Source organism: Nannobrachium achirus (assembly GCF_963921795.1).
Source record: "Nannobrachium achirus genome assembly, chromosome: 18".
NCBI lineage: Eukaryota > Metazoa > Chordata > Actinopteri > Myctophiformes > Myctophidae > Nannobrachium > Nannobrachium achirus.
Window position 1 is genome coordinate 23,957,191 of NC_137825.1, and position 17,788 is coordinate 23,974,978.

Here is a 17,788-nt window from a genome sequence, read left to right on the forward strand (position 1 = left end):
GGGGGACTTGTATTTGATGTCCTTGCATCACGGCGCGTGCGCACGTCCGTGTGTGTGTGTGTGTGTGTGTGTGTGTGTGTGTGTGTGTGTGTGTGTGTGTGTGTGTGTGTGTGTGTGTGTGTGTGTGTGTGTGTGTGTGTGTGTGTGTGTGTGTGTGTGTGTGTGTGTGTGTGTGTGTGTGCGCGCGCGCGAGAGGAGGACAGCACATCGCTGGAAGGTCGCAACCCTCTTATTATCAGATCTGGAAAGTGGAAAGTACATGTACTATTGGACTTAAGTAGATTACATCTTTTTTTTTTATATTTTCACTTTACTTGAGTACAGTATATATCCAATTTTGCCAATTTTACTTCTACCCCACTTACATCTCAGAGGCAAATATTGTACTTTTACTCCAGTATAATTATTTGAAACCTTTAGTCACTAGTTGCTTTGTAGATTTTGATTATTATTACATAACCGCTTCAGACCTTTACTATTATACTTTGGCAATTTGAAAATATCTACAAGCTCACAACGTTTTCGCTTTGCAACACGTTTTGAGGTCAGGTATTTTCAAAGGATTTTTTTTATACATTTTAGAACATGTGAAATGGACCTTTTTTGTACTTTTGTACTTTTACTCAAGTACATTCAGAACTTCTAACTTCTTGCACATGTTTTAACAGGCTATTTCTATAATAGTGTGTGTGTGTGTGTGTGTGTGTGTGTGTGTGTGTGTGTGTGTGTGTGTGTGTGTGTGTGTGTGTGTGTGTGTGTGTGTGTGTGTGTGTGTGTGTGTGTGTGTGTGTGTGTGTGTGTGTGGAGGATAACACTGGAAGGTCGCAACCTTATTATTAGGATGCAGGTGTGGTTTCAGAATTGTTGACGTGTGTAGGTGACGTGTGTTATTATCGACGTGTTGATCGACGTAAGCACTGGTTGCCCAAACAGTGGGTCGGGACCCATGTCTGGTTGCAGACACATTTTTATGGGTCCCAAGTAAGTATCCATTTTTTGTGATGCATTGTAGATCTGCTATTTTCAAATGGCCAAAATCTGTAGCAGTTTGTTTGTTTTGTAATAACAATCAAAATCTACAACGAAACTAGTAATTAAAGTCAAATAATTGTAGTGGAGTGAAAGTACAACATTTCCCTTTGAGATGTAATGGAGTAGAAAAATGGAAATTTATTCAAGTAAAAATACCTCAAAATTGTACATCTCTTGAGTAAACGTGCTTAGTTTATTTTACAGTACACCACTGATTCCCAACCTAATTGCAATGCAATGCAATTACATTCAGTGTTTGCAATTAAACTCGCCTTCATTATGTGCAATACTCATATTTGTTTATAGTACTGTATATTCATATAATGAACATATTACTCTTACTCGCTTTCCTAGTGTTTCTCAATTAGGGTAGTGATGCTGGATGTACCATGAGTTGAATGTTCCGTGCACTTGTGTCCTGCTGTGTACAGTCTAAATACGACGATAAAGTTAATTGTTAATCTTGTTAATAAGAACACATGCCGTGGCCAGCTGTTATAGAGTGCGCGACCCACGTGCGCATGCAGGCAAAAGCAATAAACGGGGTGTTCCGTCTAATCGAAAAGTACATTTGTAACTGAGAGGGTACAAATGTATACATTTTTTTAGTAACTGAATCCTACAGTGCAGGGATCCTCGACTCAAGAGGTGTGACTGTACATTTGGCGAGTGCACCGTATACTATGCTAAGTGTGTGCGACCGTATAAACGAAAAGTTAATTTATTCTACCTTTATTCCACCTAATGAAAAGTGAATTTGCTCATTTATCAGTATGTAACTCTGAGAGGGTTACATTTGCGCCCTCTCAAAGTTAAAGTACCGTAACTGAATCTTACAATAAGTGCATCTTAAATGAGTAGTTCACCCCCAAAATGACTTTTTCTATTGAATACTCATGCCATGGAGACTTGAGTTCAATAATATTTTTTTGTATTTTTCGCATTCCTAAGACAAAAATTTGATTATAGTGAATTTACCCCCATTGATTCCGGAAGGGGACCCAAATACATTCAATAGGGGTACATTTATTGTAATGACATTATTATCTTAGGAATGCGACTAATACCAAAAAATATTATTGAACTCAAGTCTCCATGGCATGAGTAATCAATAGGGAAAAAAAAGTCATTTTGGGGGTGGACTACTCATTTAAAGCACAGTTGGTACCCCCATAGAGGTGTGTGACTGTACCACTTGGCGAGTTCGCAGTAAAGTGCGGGTGACGGTCCTCCTCCCCTTGCCGCCATCAGTGGGCACCGAGAGCATCGGTGCCAGCCTGTCTCTTTCTACACCTCATCCCCAGGGGCGTCACAAAGGGGAGTGGGACTGAGTTACTAGGGCCCAAGGTGGAGGGGCCTTAATTATTTTAAACTTTAGCTATTGAAAAATAGCAGATCTACAAGTTCACAGCGCAAAAAATCTTTGAATATGTGTATTTTTTAAGCGAACATTTGTAACTGGGTTGCTTCTGGGGGGTGTCCCTGGAACTAAATATTTTGAGATGGGGGTCCGTGGCCACATACATATCATTTTGGGGATCCTTCACATGAGAAAGTTTGAGCACCACTGACATAGAAACATAGGTTTTTCCAAAAACCTTAGAAGGATTTGAAATATTCAAAGACTTGTGGCCTGTGAGCTTGTATATCTGCTATTTTTTCAATAGTTAAAGCGAATAAGAAAAAACTCCACGCACACCGTCTTCAAATGCAAAAAGGGGGATTTATTTGGGAATCACAACGTTTCGGTCGTATTTAGACCTTCATCAGGCAATCTTTATGTTAGAGCACAAAATAGTGCTTAATAATGCGTTCCCAGTCAACCCCCTCCCCCTATGAAGAATATTCATGGGGCGCCCGCAGTGAATCCTTGTACCCAGGGCCCAAAGTTTGAAGCGACACCCCTGTCGATGCCAGCCTGTCCCTTTCTACGCCTCATCCCTCCACTTTGAACGCTGCGATGAACCCTGTTCCGTTACCATAGCAACTCCCCTGTTATTTTTCTTCTTCCATAAGAGGGTGGAAATCAAATAAGAGAGACGAGGGAAAAGTAGACTTTGGATGGAAGGGGAGCAAAGCTTACAGTCTCTCCCTTAAGACTCTCTTGTGGGGGCCTATCGGTTTCCGATTTCAACGCGGGCAGGCGAAGGCACCTGAAGCCCGATTTATACATAGGCGCACACTATTGTCAGTCACGCGCGCAGCGACAAGAGCCACGACCTGCAAGCTCTTTCGACGCGTTAGACCGTCGCGTGGCGATGTACTAATTTAGGCTTGACGCACTGAGCCTGAGCCGCTGTCAAGAGGAATAGTACAGTTAGTGGCGTCACAAGGGGGGGGGGGGGGGGGGGGGAGTGGGACTGATTTACTAGGGCCCATGGAGGGTCCTTAATTATTTTATACTTTAGGTATTGAAAAATAGCAGATCTACAAGATCACAGCGCGGCACTCGGTGGCGCGCCAAGCTTGTACTGTAGATCTGCTATTTTTGAGAAGCCGTGAAAATGTGTGCACATCTTTGAATATACTGTATGTATTTTTTAAGCAATCATTTGTAACTTAGATTTTGCTTCTGGGGGGTCCCTGGAACTAAATATTTTGAGATGGGAGTCCGTGGCCAAATGCACATCATTTTGGGGGTCCTTCACATGAAAAAGTATTAGCACCACTGACACAGAAACATAAGTAAAAAAAAAAAAGAAGGATTTGAAATATTCAAAGACATTTATTCAAAGATTTTCATGATTTTTCAAAAATAGCAGATCTACAAGCTTGTAGCTTGGCACTCGTGCCGTGCTGTGAGCTTGTATATCTGCTATTTTTCAATAGTTAAAGCACAAAATAACGTGTAATAATGCGTTCCCAGTCTAAATGGGTTAAACCCCCTCCTCCCCCTATGAAGAACATTCATGGGGGGCCCACAGTGAATCCTTGTACCCAGGGCCCAGAATTTGGTGCAACACCCCTGAGTGCAGTAAGTAGGTCGGAGAACGCAAGAGTCTATCCCTGATACTATGGGTTGTTACAACCCCGGGAGATGGAATGCTGAGGTGGAGCGCCCCACCTATACCATCAGCTCCCAGTACTTACTTTCCACACCCAAGCCATGTTACGCTGACGGAGCTACCCAGACACAAGCGAAACAGCACTCTGAGCTAACGCGGACCAGTTTGTGTAGGCAGATGGGCGGGCGCGACAAATCTCTCCGCAAGTCTCTGGCCAATAGCATGTGTTCTCCTCCCCCCACCCCCCTCTGCTCCTCTGCTCAGCGCAGAGAACGCTGCTGCGTCATGACGTCAACACATTCGGTGCGACGCTCTCTGCACTCTGATTGGTTAGGGAAATTCGACACTTCCTCCAACAGTGATCATAACGCGATCGCCCAGGCTTTTTTTCTTTCCGATCGCCAAAAGAAGCCTGGGTTTCCGAGGCTAGCGACACAGTGGCAGACAGAGCTTAGATTAGTTCTGTCTGTCGGGACCTTTATAAATAAGTGCATGAAAAACTCAAGAGATGATAAAAAAAAAAAAAAAACAGACATTATGAATGGAAAGTAAATATTTACATACATGCAATTAGTTTTATTTTGTGTGTTCTGGCGATAGGGGTCTTTCCCCCCACCGCCCCCGAAACTAACATCCACATGGACAGGCCTACACATGAGTGACACTGAATTAATTTGCTTGTCAACACGTTTGGAAACACATCCCACTCTTGACGGTGATCCATTGCAACTGTTAAGCAGGCCCGATAAAGACGGATAGATCACTTCAGAAGTAATGAGGCACCCAGATCACACACAGAGCCAGGCGGAGGCGCTCAAAAGGCTTTAAGGAAGACAAATAATAATCTTCTACGACTTGGAAGACGGGCTGTTATCAATCTCAGAACATTTAAAAATCACTCAACCAAAAGCAACAACAGAATGCTACCGTAGTCACAGTTTATCCATAATACTTATCATATTTTCCAGCGGCAGCGGATTTCTTAAAAAAAAAGAAAGAAAGCCACTTCATATATTTTACTGTCGTCGAGCAGAAACCTTGTATCTCCCAGTCCCATATTTCCATTTTTGTATTTATTTGTATATACATGTATGTTTTGTTATAAGGAAATAGCCGATCCACAAGCTCACAGCACGTCACATCGCGACGGGTTGTGAGGTTGTAGATCAGCATTTTTGGCTATATTTAAAGAATGTTGAAAGTGAAATTGGATCACTGGATTTGTATACAATTTGAAAACTTGTGAAATGGTACATTTGGTACCTAACGTACTGCATATTTTGATACCTTTGTACTTTTACTCAAATATTCTTTTAATACCGGACTTGCACTTGTAAGAGAATATTTCTGCAATAGGGTATTGACACTCTTACTTAACCCTGCAAGGCCCAGTGTTACTTTTTGGCAACATTTTTTAAATAGTTTTTTAAAAAATGTTGTAAAAGTTTTCCAGTTCTTTTTTCACATTAACATCACCATTAAATCCTATTGTTTAGTATTACAAAGATATTTGCATATAAATACCCCCCACAGAGGCTGACATTCACAACACTTAAAGATCTCTGGAGTCCAGTGTCTTGACGAACAACCTCTCACTTTTTTTGGTGATCATTAGAATGTCTAGAACATGTACATATGTTATTATTGTGAAAAAAAATCCCCAAAATGCAAATTAGAGCATGATTTATAATTTATGGCTTAAAACCTTACAAAAACATTATTATTTTTTAAACATTACATTTTCCTCTGATTAGGACTCCTACAACACAATCTGATTTAAAAAAAAATGAAAATTGGCAAGTAGAAATGAATTTGAGTCTTGCAGGATTAAGTAAAACATGCTGAGTACTTCTTCCACCACTGCGGTTAAAAGTGACCGACATACAAGGTTTCCTCCCGTCTGACGGTTTTGTATCAATCCTGGGGGCTTGCGGGGCCAAATGAGGCAAGAATCTTAGCGGAAATGAAAAGTGGTGATTAGAAGGCCGGGCCCAGATCAATCATCCTCTCTTCTCTATAGCTTCCATCGCAGATCATTCATCTCACTTTCCAGCGCCCGCCGCCAACCACAGCCAGGCATAAATTGATGTTTTGCTCTCACGGCGGAGGGATGCCCCCATAAACAGAGCATTGTTCTCTCTGCCCTTAATTAAGCCAGCGGGGACGTGGGCGCTCTGGACTCGGGAGGACAGCGGGCGGCGGGCTGCGCCTGAATGCGGCGCCCCGGAGGAGAGCAGCAGGGGAATGGAGAGATAGAGAGAGGGGGGAGGAGGAGGGGGGGGGGGGGGGGGCGAGAGGAAACGAAAGATGGAGGGCCTGAGAATGATGACCAACGTGTTTTTTTTCTCTCTCTCTCTCTCCCCCATCAGTCTATTGGGTTCAGGCTAGATATGTGGAGGTAAAAGTTGCTGGCTCATTTCAAAAAGGAAAAGTGAAAGGCCTTCGTAGGAATAAAAAATAAACTTAAAGGAGTAGTTCACCCCAAAAGATTACTTATTCTCTATCAGTTACACGCCACATGAAGCCTAGGATTGAATGGAGATTTGTTTTGTTTTTGACGGTCAATAGGGGATAGGGCATTAACCAAAAAGTCTACAAGTCGACTCAGTCGACTTCATTACAAAGGTCGACTTCCACCAAGGAAAGTCGAAAGTTGGATCCAACATTGTATGGGAATTCTATAGGTCAATGCGATGACGTCTTCAAACAATAAAGTCGACTTCAACTCAACTTTTTTTTTAGACTAATGCCCTAATTAGGGGTCTTCAACGTTTTCAGGCCGGGGACCCCCAAACTGATGGAGAGATGGAGCAGGGACCCCCTACCACCTCGTAGGGTGGGGGGGTGGGGGCTACGACATATCGTAGGGTGGGGGGGTGGGGGCTACGACATATTTTTTATTTTAAACATGTACAAGTTACAGCGAGCAGGGTGGGCCGTACCACTACCATTTCTAAATATACTACTTATTAACTGAGAACCAATGTCAATAATATCAACAATCTGTCAATTGCATAGTAATCATGTATTCAAGCTATTCAAAATGGATAGAATCATGATTTATTTTTTAACATAAATGTGATGTTATCTGCTTATTGTAAGTCGCTTTGGATTAAAAGCGTCTGCTAAATGCCTAAACTGTAAACTGTAAACTGTAAAATGAAAAAAAAAAAAAAAAAAAAAAAAATTTTTTTTTTTTTTTTTTTTTAAGCAATAATTTCGCGGACCCCCTGCAGTACCTCCGCGGACCCCCTGTTGAAGACCCCTGCTTGTTGGCTCAGGAATCCAACAAGGCTTCTCGGGGGTGAACTACTCCTTTAACATAACTCAGAGGTCACAGTGCCATTCTACCAGGGATATGGGAAGGACTTGCGTGTTAAGCAAAAGCCACCGGGCCCTGCGAAGAAAGAAAAAGAAGCCACAAAGCCCTGGAGTTCTATAGAAAATGCTAATGTGATACTGAGACAGCATGAGTACAGTATTGTGGGCTGGCCTGGCAGAGATAACTCGCCTGCAAACAAAGAGATCTTCATTTGTATTCTCCCTTCCATTCGCCTCTGCACTCATGGGGAGCGGAGAGGAAAGGAAGGCCGTTTGAGCTGAGTTTCAAAAAGGAAAGTGGAAAAAAAGTGTCTCTTTGGACTTGTTTTTTTGCGTGAGATAAATTTCAAACGATCGAAAGGGCAAAAATGGCATCAGGGTTCCCCCTGCCAAGAGAGAGGCACCGGAAACGGAATTTACTCCCGACCCATACAAAATATATATATATATATATATATTTATGTTTGGGAAACAGTGTTGAAGAAAAACATCAAGGGAGAAGCGCCTGCCGTGGAATGGCCACTGTCTGTGTAAAAAAAAGAAAAGGAAGGAATTTGAGCACATTTCACAGTGTGCCCTGCCTGACAGGGCTGAATACTTGGCCACCGGCAACTGGCTTTCAGCAGCATTGCCCGCTCTGTGCCAACCTCGGGCACCGGCCAACAAGGTGTCAGACAGACGGGTCAGCCAACGGAATGAGAAGAGGACATGTTTAGAGGCCAGCTTGAAACCCATTTTCGGCCTTCACAGGTGTCTGGTGACCTGACGTGTTGTTGGGCTGTCTGCACACTTCAGCTCACGCAGAACAAATGAATGATTGCCAGTGGTGGAGGAAGTACTCCGCTTTTATGCTTAAACGTGAATGAATGAATGGATGGATGAATGGATTTATTTGGTGATACAAATAAGACCACATCAGCTCTTCCACAACATAAATCAGACAGAATATATCACAGAGGATTTACAGTATACAGTGTTAAAACGCAATGGTTCTCAAAGTGGGGTCCGGGGACCCACAGTGGTCCTTGGGGGTGGGGGTTCCAGGGGGTCCCGAAACAAAAGTAGAATATGTATGTACAATATAGCATCACTATATATTAAGGTGTTGCCATGCTGTGAGCTTGTAGATGTGCTATTTTCGTATCAATACGTTTGTATCTCAAATATTTGCTTCTGGGTGGTCCCTGGAACAACATATTTTTTAGGCCAAATACATGTAATTTTGGGGGTCCTTGACATGTAAAGGTTTGAGAACCACTGAATTAGAAGAAGGATTTAGAAGACATTTATAGAATTGTGTAAAAAAATATTCAAAGAATTGCACAGATGTTCAGGATTTTTCAAAAATAGCAGATCTACAAGCTCCTTGTTTATCTGCTATTTTTCAGTAGCTAAAGCATAAAATAATGGTTAAAGTGTTTCAAACCTAACGTGACACAGATTTGCGTTCAGGTCTGAATGGAAATACTGAAAAGTACGTGCAAAACATCACTGCACAGAACAGATAAATACCCAGTGTGAAGAGTAGACCCCTGCCTGACCATCCCTGAAAGTGAAACAACACTACCATTCGCCATTCGCTGGAAGGAAGCACTTTCGCACTCGCACACTACATCAAAGCGCTTCGGCATCCCTGCATCGACGCCTCCGTTGTTTATGCAGGGGGAATCCCGTCGAGACGAGGTATTTATTAACCCATTCAGAACGGGTACACATTATTGTGTATCATTATTTTATGCTTTAACTATTGAAAAATAGCAGATATACAAGCTCACAGCGCGCTGCGAGCTTGTAGATCTGCTATTTTTGAAAAGTTGTGAAAATGTGTGAAAATCTTTGAATATATGTATTTTTTAAGTGAACGTTTGTAACTCAAATTTTGCTTCTGGGTGGTCCCTGGAACTAAATATTTTGAGATGGGGGTCCGTGGCCAAATACATATCATTTTAGGGGTCCTTCACATGAAAAGGTTTGAGAACCACTGACATGGTAGTCTCTCAAGAACAGACTAACTGAGCTCCATTTAAGTGAAAAGGACCTTTTCTTTGACGATGGCTGGCCAGATTGCTGACATACTGTAGAAACATATTGGTTTTTCAAAAAATCTTAGAAGGATTCAAGACACTTATAGAATCGGGTCAAAATTCGAATTTTTATGGGTTTTCAAAAATAACTCGCAGCCGCGCTGTGAGCTTGTACATCTGCTATTTTTTCAATAGTTAAAGCATAAAATAATGATACACAATAATGTGTACCCGTTCTGAATGGGTTAAAACCCAGTTAACAAGTTTCCCCCCGCTGCTGCTGCCGCCGACAAAACATTCGCCACTCGCAGTTTAATGTTAAAATTATAGTTATTAAAGTTATAATTATCAACATTGTCGGAACATGATTGTGTGTTTGTCGTGATGTTATGCTGACTCACCCACATGGCTTCTGCAAAACTCATAAAGTATGATTCCTACCGAAAATAGTCGGATCTGCTGGCTCGGTGGTTCTCAACCTGTGGGTCGGGACCCACAGGTGGGGTGATGCGGCTGATTATGTTTTTTTTTGGGGGGGAGGGGGGGGATGTTGTCCCAGTTCAAATATGATTATTTTGTGGGGCCGTGGCCTTGAAAAGGTTGAGAAAAAGCACTGTACTAGCCAGGCCAGGCTGCAGGATGTAATGACTGAGGGGGCAGTTGAAAATGGCAACGGGGGACATCTCATTTTTATATATTAAAACAATATATATTTTGTTGTTTGTCGATTGGAAACCGTGTATGTCCAATACCGTTGGTTTTGTATTTATCATTTTAAAAATGATTTAAACTAGTGAAAATCTACGAGCACATGTGTACTTGTAGATCTGCTATTTTCACTGGTTTGCGCGATAGTCTTGGAAGATATAAGCAGGGCTTTACTTTATGATAAAACATAGAAATTTGAAACTCGGAGATACACAGTGTCTGCCTGACGATTTAAAACTTAAACTGGGGGGGGCATGATTTGCAACTGAGGGTGTAAGGCCTCCTCTGGCACCCCTGTGGCGCCGGGCCTGGTACTAGCTCACAAGCACAAGCTTTGACTAAAATAAAATTGCACGTCCCAGTTAAAACCGGTGACTAGAACGTCTGTGTGTGTGTGTCAGTCAGTCAGTCAGTGGATGGGGGGATTACTTGGGGACTTAAGGAGCCTGATGACTTGAGAGGGAAGCAGCTTTACTGAACCCTGCAATTCTGCACCGTTTGCTGCTGTATCTCTGGCCAGAGGGCAGGAGGTCAACCGCTCCGTGATGATGGGGGGATGGGCGAGGTCCTTGGATATGTTGGAGGGATCATCCCTGGTCCTATACTGGAGGGATGTGTGATATACTGTATCCAGACCTTTCTAATTTCAAGGACCCCCAGTTTGGAGCGCTTGAGGGCGATTAACCCCCATAAATCTGAGAGCGTAACAAATGGAACCACGCGTCCCTTTGGTTCCATTTGTACTCCCAAGTGTAATCCCTTTGGTTCCACTTGTATGCTCTCAGAGCTACAGTCCTGTGAGTTAGGTCCTTTTGGTACCGAACTATAGCTCTCCATATATCTCTCCATGCGCTAGCCCCATGGTAACTGTCAGACCTCCTACAAGGATTTATACACCCCAGCAGCCCGTAACCTGAGGTCCTCTGACTTGGGGCTTCTCTGCATCCCTCACACCCATAAGCGATGGAGCTTTCAGCGTGGCAGCCCTCCACATCCCTGGAACTCTCTCCCCACGGAAATTCTCCAGGCGCTTACATTGGACTCCGCACTGAAGAGACACTTGTTCACCCAGGCTTTTGGCAAATAGGCTACTTTGTTTATTTATTTTGTTTTGTTAATGTAAAGCATCCTTGGGTTTTTTGAAAGGCACTGTATAAATATTCAAGTTATTAGTGTGGTTGAACCAGACTATAATATTTGTCCAACTTTTTTTATTAATTTATTATTATTACTATTATTAGACCCTCCAGAAAAATTTGGAATTTTATGTGATTTTATGTGGTGAAATTGCGGAAAGTTGCAGAATATGTGAAAAGTTGCGAAATATATGACATGCGAAATATGCCGAAAGTTGCGAAATATGCAAAAAGTTGTGTTACGCGAAATATGCAAAAAGATGCAAAATATGTGGGGGTTTAAGTGATTTTATAGTGGTGAAATATGCGCATAGTTCTGCGATTATGCAGCCTTTTTAAAAATATATGACCCCCGCATAATCTGTGGCATTTGGCTGATGCGGGAAATTATGCAATCGCATAATTGCATTTTTCTGGAGGGTGCATTTTATATCCTCAACAATGACTCCTGGGGGCCGGGGGGTCCCTCCCTGCATGGCCCCCCCACGTTGAAAAGCACTTATGTGAATGAATGATCTTCTCGTCTAGCTGTCCACGCCACTCTCTCCGCGCTGACGTGTGGTCTGCCGCTCTTCTCCTGTTAAACCCTAATAGCCGCACATCAAAAGCTCTTTATCCTCCTCCGCGAGTGATGCTCAGTCCATGTTTTCTGCTCGGTGAGCACATCAGCGAGGAGAAGATGGGCGCCGGCAGAATCCATCACCTCTTATTTAATTTGCCGTAATGGATCTGCCTCCCCATTATGAGGCCTGGTGGCCAGAAGCAGCAATTACATATGCTCGGGCGCTTAAGTATCACTCAGCTCTGGATGCAATATGTCAACGTGAACCATGTGAACGTAAAAAAAAAATGCATTCGTTCACAACCACTGGTTTCAATAGGAAAAAGCCTTGGCAGCTACATTAGTTATGGCAAAATTATGGCATTCAAAGTGTTAATTGGTTATTTTATTAATCGGTCAAAGATCAATTTAGCCTATATATTTTTTTAATATCCAATTATATCAATTAGATTTACCGCTGCACCCTTAATGCAGGCCACAGGCCGCACTTGGCTGAACCACTATAACAATGACGCATTGTGGGCCTGTGTTTTAGCTGGTTACTTGGGAGGGACTCGACTGAATGTTTTGGCAGACGGGCTTGAGGGCAGCGAACCTACTTTAACTCTGTGAAGAAGAGGCGGCTCTTTAACTCGCAGCAATAGAGTCATCCTCCCTGGCAAGCCTCACAGAGCCAGGGTGCTTGTTGCCTGTGAAGTTTGACTCCGATAGAAGCTTGTCTTCCGGGGGTTTCCACTCGCTCGCTGCGGAGATAGAAAGGAAAATAACATGGCAGATACTCTCTAAGCAGACCTAGTAGCTGTGACAGACACTAATAACTGGGCCACTTGTGTTTAGTGCCCCCGTGCGCGCCCCCCCCACCACCACACGCACGACTTATCAACGCTAGCGCTCGCCTCTCATGCCACTCACGTATCCTCGGATACGTCGAATTAACGCCAAAATGAAGAAGGATGGGGGTTGTCATCGCCCTGCTGTAACCCCCCCAAAATAAATACATAAATAATTAATATTAATAATAGTAATACACGTGCACAGTTTTCTATTCTTTTAAGCAGTGGTTCTCAAAGTGGGGACCTTGAGGAGGTTCCAGGGGGTCCCCGTACAAAATTGCAGTACATAATCTAGCATCGAAACCACTTTAACCCTGTTTCATACCGAAGCAATTTGAAAATAATTTGAAAGTAGTCGATCTGCAGCTTTGTGATGTAACTGCGATTTTCTCTAATGTTTTAAAACATTGTGGAAATAAAAAAGAACCTGAAACATAAATCTTATCTCTTATCACGGAGAAACTCTTTTCAGGTGGGGTCCCGCGTGGCCAAATACACATCAATTCGGGGTCTTTGACATGAAAAATGTTCAAGATTCAGTGACTGTAAAAAGAAACCAAAAATGGATCATTTCCCCCTTACTCTCTCCCTCCCCACTCCCTTCTCGCACACGCTGCACATGTATGCCTTTAACCAGGGGTGTCGCATCAAATTCTGGGCCCCGGGTACAAGGATTCACTGTGGGGCCCCTGTGCTTTAACTATTGAAAAATAGCAGATATACAAGCTCACAGCGCGGCACCAAGTGCCGCGCTGCGAGCTTGTAGATCTGCTATTTTTGAAAAATCATGAAAATATTTCAAAGGTTTTTTGAAAAATCTATGTTTCGATGGCAGTGGTTCTCAAACCTTTTTCATGTGAAGGACCCCCAAAATGGTATGTATTTGGCCACGGACCCCCATCTCAAAATATTTAGTTCCCTAGTAACTCAGTCCCACTTTCCTACCCCTTGTGACGCCCCTGCCTTTAACCGCGTGCTCATTTCTCTCTCACGCCTGTAATCTATCTAGTATCAAGTAATTGCGTCCTTTGTTAGCCCATTAGCAAAATAAGAAATTACCATAATCATATCATCGACAGTCATGTATCGCCCACCCACACACACACGACAGTACTTCCCTGCTGAAGTGCCCTCTAATTGGGATGCGTTCCTCCAGCAGATGCAGCGACTGTGGTGCTCAGGGCAGCGTGTCTGTAAACCCCCCCTCCGCGCCTCCTCCTCGACACATGAAAGCAGAGCCTGTCTTCTTCTCAGAATCTGAATCAGCTTTATTGTCAAATCACAGCTTTTTACAGGTGTAAAATACGTGGGTGAAATGCCTCTTTTTTTTTGGTGCTCGATCCATCATTTTGTAGTCTTCGTGACAGGAGAGACGATGCTTGGAAAGGGGGGAAAAACTGGAAGAAAGTTGAAACGGGTCTGGGGATGGATGGATGGATGGATGGATGGATGGATGGATGGATGGATAGAGAGAGAGAGAGAGAGAGAGAGATACTGTAGCAAGTGTGTACAGTGGTGTAAAGCAACTAAGTACATGTACTCAAGTACTGTACTTTGTATTTTGAGGTTTTTTTTTCACTTGAGAAGTTATTGGTTATATGCCTTGTTAAAATGCTTATTTCTCTCGCTCGAAAATGCATTTTTGGGGTAAATGTCTGCCGTACATAATGCCACCAGTCAGTAAACAGTGTCTATTTCCACCGGGCGCCACCATTATTGTCATGAAGATGTCTGGGTGCTATTGACCATATTCACTTGATGGCCATGTTTGCAATTTGCACAAGATTTCAAACGTGAGTTCAAATTCACAGCTTCACGACAGTAAAAAGAGAAATAAGCGGATTAACAATATAACCAATCGCTGCTGTCTAGAGCTGTGGTCGGGAAGTTAGCGGGTGGTGCGATAACAACGTCTAACGTTAAGATTAGCTTCTAGGCCGGAATTCTCCTTTAAAGTACATTTCAGCGTACAAGTTCGTGCAACAAGGACAGGTCAAACATCCCTATATGGTTCTGTGCAGAGGCATGGAAACATCTCAACGTCGATACGCCCCCAAGCCTCATTCCGTTTTCTGCTGAGCAATGAAAACGGCATCAGGATGAGGAGGAGGTAAATAGCCACTCCGCCGCTAAAGGTTTTTGTAGATAAAGCGTTGCGACAACAACGCAACATGAATAATTTACCGCTTTGCAACGGTGATTGTGTCGCGCAGCGTTGTGCATGATTGAAGATATCTCCGCCATGTTTTATATTCCGTTCAGCTAGCGGTAGCTCCGCCGCTGCTCTGCCGTACATACTAAGAGCTATACTGCACGAGGGGAGGGGGGGACAGTTCTATGGTGGAACTAGTATGCCCTATATGTGTGAATGATAATACTACTTTGACCGGTTTCCCCCAGGGATCTACTGTATGCTAGGCCCCCTCCTTTATTTCCCCCCTCTAGACCACAAGTGTCTTTGTCTGAAGTAGCAGATCTTCTATTTCTGCCGAATGTTATGCCTGTTATGACTTGCTTAGCAAAGAGACGCTAGGGAGTAATTTCACTATCAGTAGAAAAAAGTGTTGTCCCTATCACCATACCATCCATACCACCCAAAGCCCCCGTTCCAGCCCCACCCACTGCACTGCCCCTACACCGCCGTTCCCCCCCCCCCCTGCCCACATACCGACCCAACCTCCACCACTCCCTGCATGCCGACTTAAATCCGTGGCCAGTTTGGAGGCCTGTTGCTCTACTGGTCTTGTGTGGAGACCCCCAACGCACTCAAAAACGGACACACAAATCGTCAGTGTCCGGTAGAAACCTTGTATCTCCAAGTTTCAAATGTGTATGCTTTTTATTTTTTATTTTTCAAAAGTAAAGCTCTGCTTCATCATAGAAGACTGTCGCACAAAACTAGTGAAAATAGATCTACAAGCTTACAACGCCTCGCTATTTTCACTAGTTTAAATCATTTTTAAAATGATAAATACAAAGCGAATGGTTTTGGGCATACAAGGTTTCCACCCGACAATGACGGAATGTTTTATTTCCTGTCACAGACTGGTATATGTCTGACTGTTCCTTGTTAGGAGATGGGTGATTTAGGGATGAAGACAGACAGCCTGTGCACACGAAGGCTCGTCAGACTGGGGTCGTTAATTTGTCTGTGCTCCCGCGCGCTCAGTGTCGATACGGTTAACCTCATCTCTTTATGCGCCGCGCATGCTGAGCAGTGTGAGGTTGAAATTGCGTGTGCGGAATCAAATGACGATGCTCGAGGGAGAGACTGGCATTGTCGTGACTTTATGATTGCTACAACAAGATGGTACATGTTTTTATCTGGCACTCAATCTCTTTGTTGTTGTTGTTTTCTCTCTCTCATAATAAGTGTCTGGACAGAGTTGGCGCATTATCAACACCCTCAAAAGTTTTATGTCACACTTTTTCACAAATGCCACACACGCACGCACGCAGGCACGCACGCACGCACGCACATACACACATATGCCTCAAAAAAGTATCAAATTGGCCAAATACCTCTCAAACTCGGGGTCCTTGAAACGACCCCCGGGTTGAGAATCCCTGTGCTATATTATTATTATTATTATTATTCCATTTGTACACTCTTAGAGCCACAGACCAGTAAGAACCCATTCGGATCCCCGGTGGCGCCTCGAACCCGGCACCTTATCTGCTCTGTGCAGGCCCGGGTGCCCACAGCTCGCCAGGGCTCTAGATATAGAGAGCTGCAAATTGAAGGGAACGGACGAGGGACTCAGCTGGCACACTTTATAGTCAGCACAGACGAGGACAAGACGAGTGTGGTTGGAGGGGGGCAGTAGGTTAATGGCATCAGTCACTTAGGCCAGTGGTTCTCAACCTTTTCAGGCCACGACGATTTTAACTGGGGACCCCCCACCCTGACGAGCACTAAGAGTTGAGGCATTACATTTTGTAAAACACAGTTCTATTGTGAAAATAGCGTTGCGAGGCGTTGTGAGAATGTAGATCTGCTATTTTCACAATTTCTGCCTCTTTGACAATTTGGCCAATGTTTAATTTGTCATTTTAGAGGTCATAAAAAGTCCTTAAAATGTCACTTTAGAAATGTGCATATACCCTCTATACACTTAAACTTTATGTTGGTTTGTTTACTGTTGAGTGAGAAAACAATGTTGCACATGAAGTTAATCATCTGGGGACCCCCCCCAAAAAAATAAAATAATTTGTGGACCCCCTGTGGGTCCCGACCCACAGGTTGAGAACCACTGACTTAGTATAGTCTCCACTGATTCCTTCCCCCCCACCCCACCCCGGGAGTGCCATCAGGCACCCGTCTTCAGATCTCCAATCAGTCATTCAGACAGTCCATCCATCTAAATCACTGGCTTCCCAGCAACCTTTTTTACCAGATCAAGGGCCCACTTGAAACAGCCTCACCCATCAGAGCATGTGTTTAAGTGCCGACATGTCATTGAGCCTGTGTTGAGTGGTGTGTATCGAACTAATTCCCATGCCGTTGTTCTTCTTCCTCTGCAGGGTAGCTTCGTGGCCAGCATGACCGCCACCCTGAGGCAGATGGACGACTACCATTACGGTCATCTGATCGGCACCTTCGGCAAGATGAGGACCGACGTGGTGGTGAGTAGAGTTTACAACCCCACACATACACACACCAGTGTTGTTTTTGACAGCAAATTTTGATTTAGTTTTAGTCATAGTCTTTTGAATAAAATGTCATTCAGTTTTAGTCATAATTTAGTCACCTGAAAAGTTTTAGTTTTAGTCCAATTTTAGTTGACTAAATATCATAAGATTTTAGGCGACTAAATCTACAGTTGATTTAGTCAACTGAAATGTATTTTGGCAGGCCTTGATGGCATCGTAATGACTGGTTTTACACTTGGTTGCGTGCTACAAATAGCCGATCTACAAGCTCACAGCGCGTCGCGCTGCGTAATAAAATGAGTAATAAAATGACTCTCTTCTCCACTAGTCCCTCCATAAAGTTTTAGTCTAGTTATTATTTTGTTGACGAAATTGTCAATATATTTACTCTTAGTTTTAGTCATCACAGCTTGGTTTTTATTTTGTTTTTATTTCGTTTTCGTCAGTGAAAAAAACGCTGTCGACGAACATTTTTCGTCATAGTTTTAGTCGATGAAATCAACGCTGACACACA

At 43.4% G+C, this 17,788-nt stretch overlaps 1 protein-coding gene across 1 annotated transcript in view; it reads left to right on the forward strand.

Moving 5' to 3' along the window:
• The window catches only part of dock1 (dedicator of cytokinesis 1), a 433,218-nt gene that overhangs the window by 266,236 nt on the left and 149,194 nt on the right, over nt 1-17,788 (forward strand). Inside the window, exon 28 of the mRNA XM_080747125.1 lies at nt 17,146-17,247. Within this exon, the coding sequence (XP_080603251.1) occupies nt 17,146-17,247 (102 nt within the window). The remainder of the gene's footprint in view (nt 1-17,145; nt 17,248-17,788) is intronic.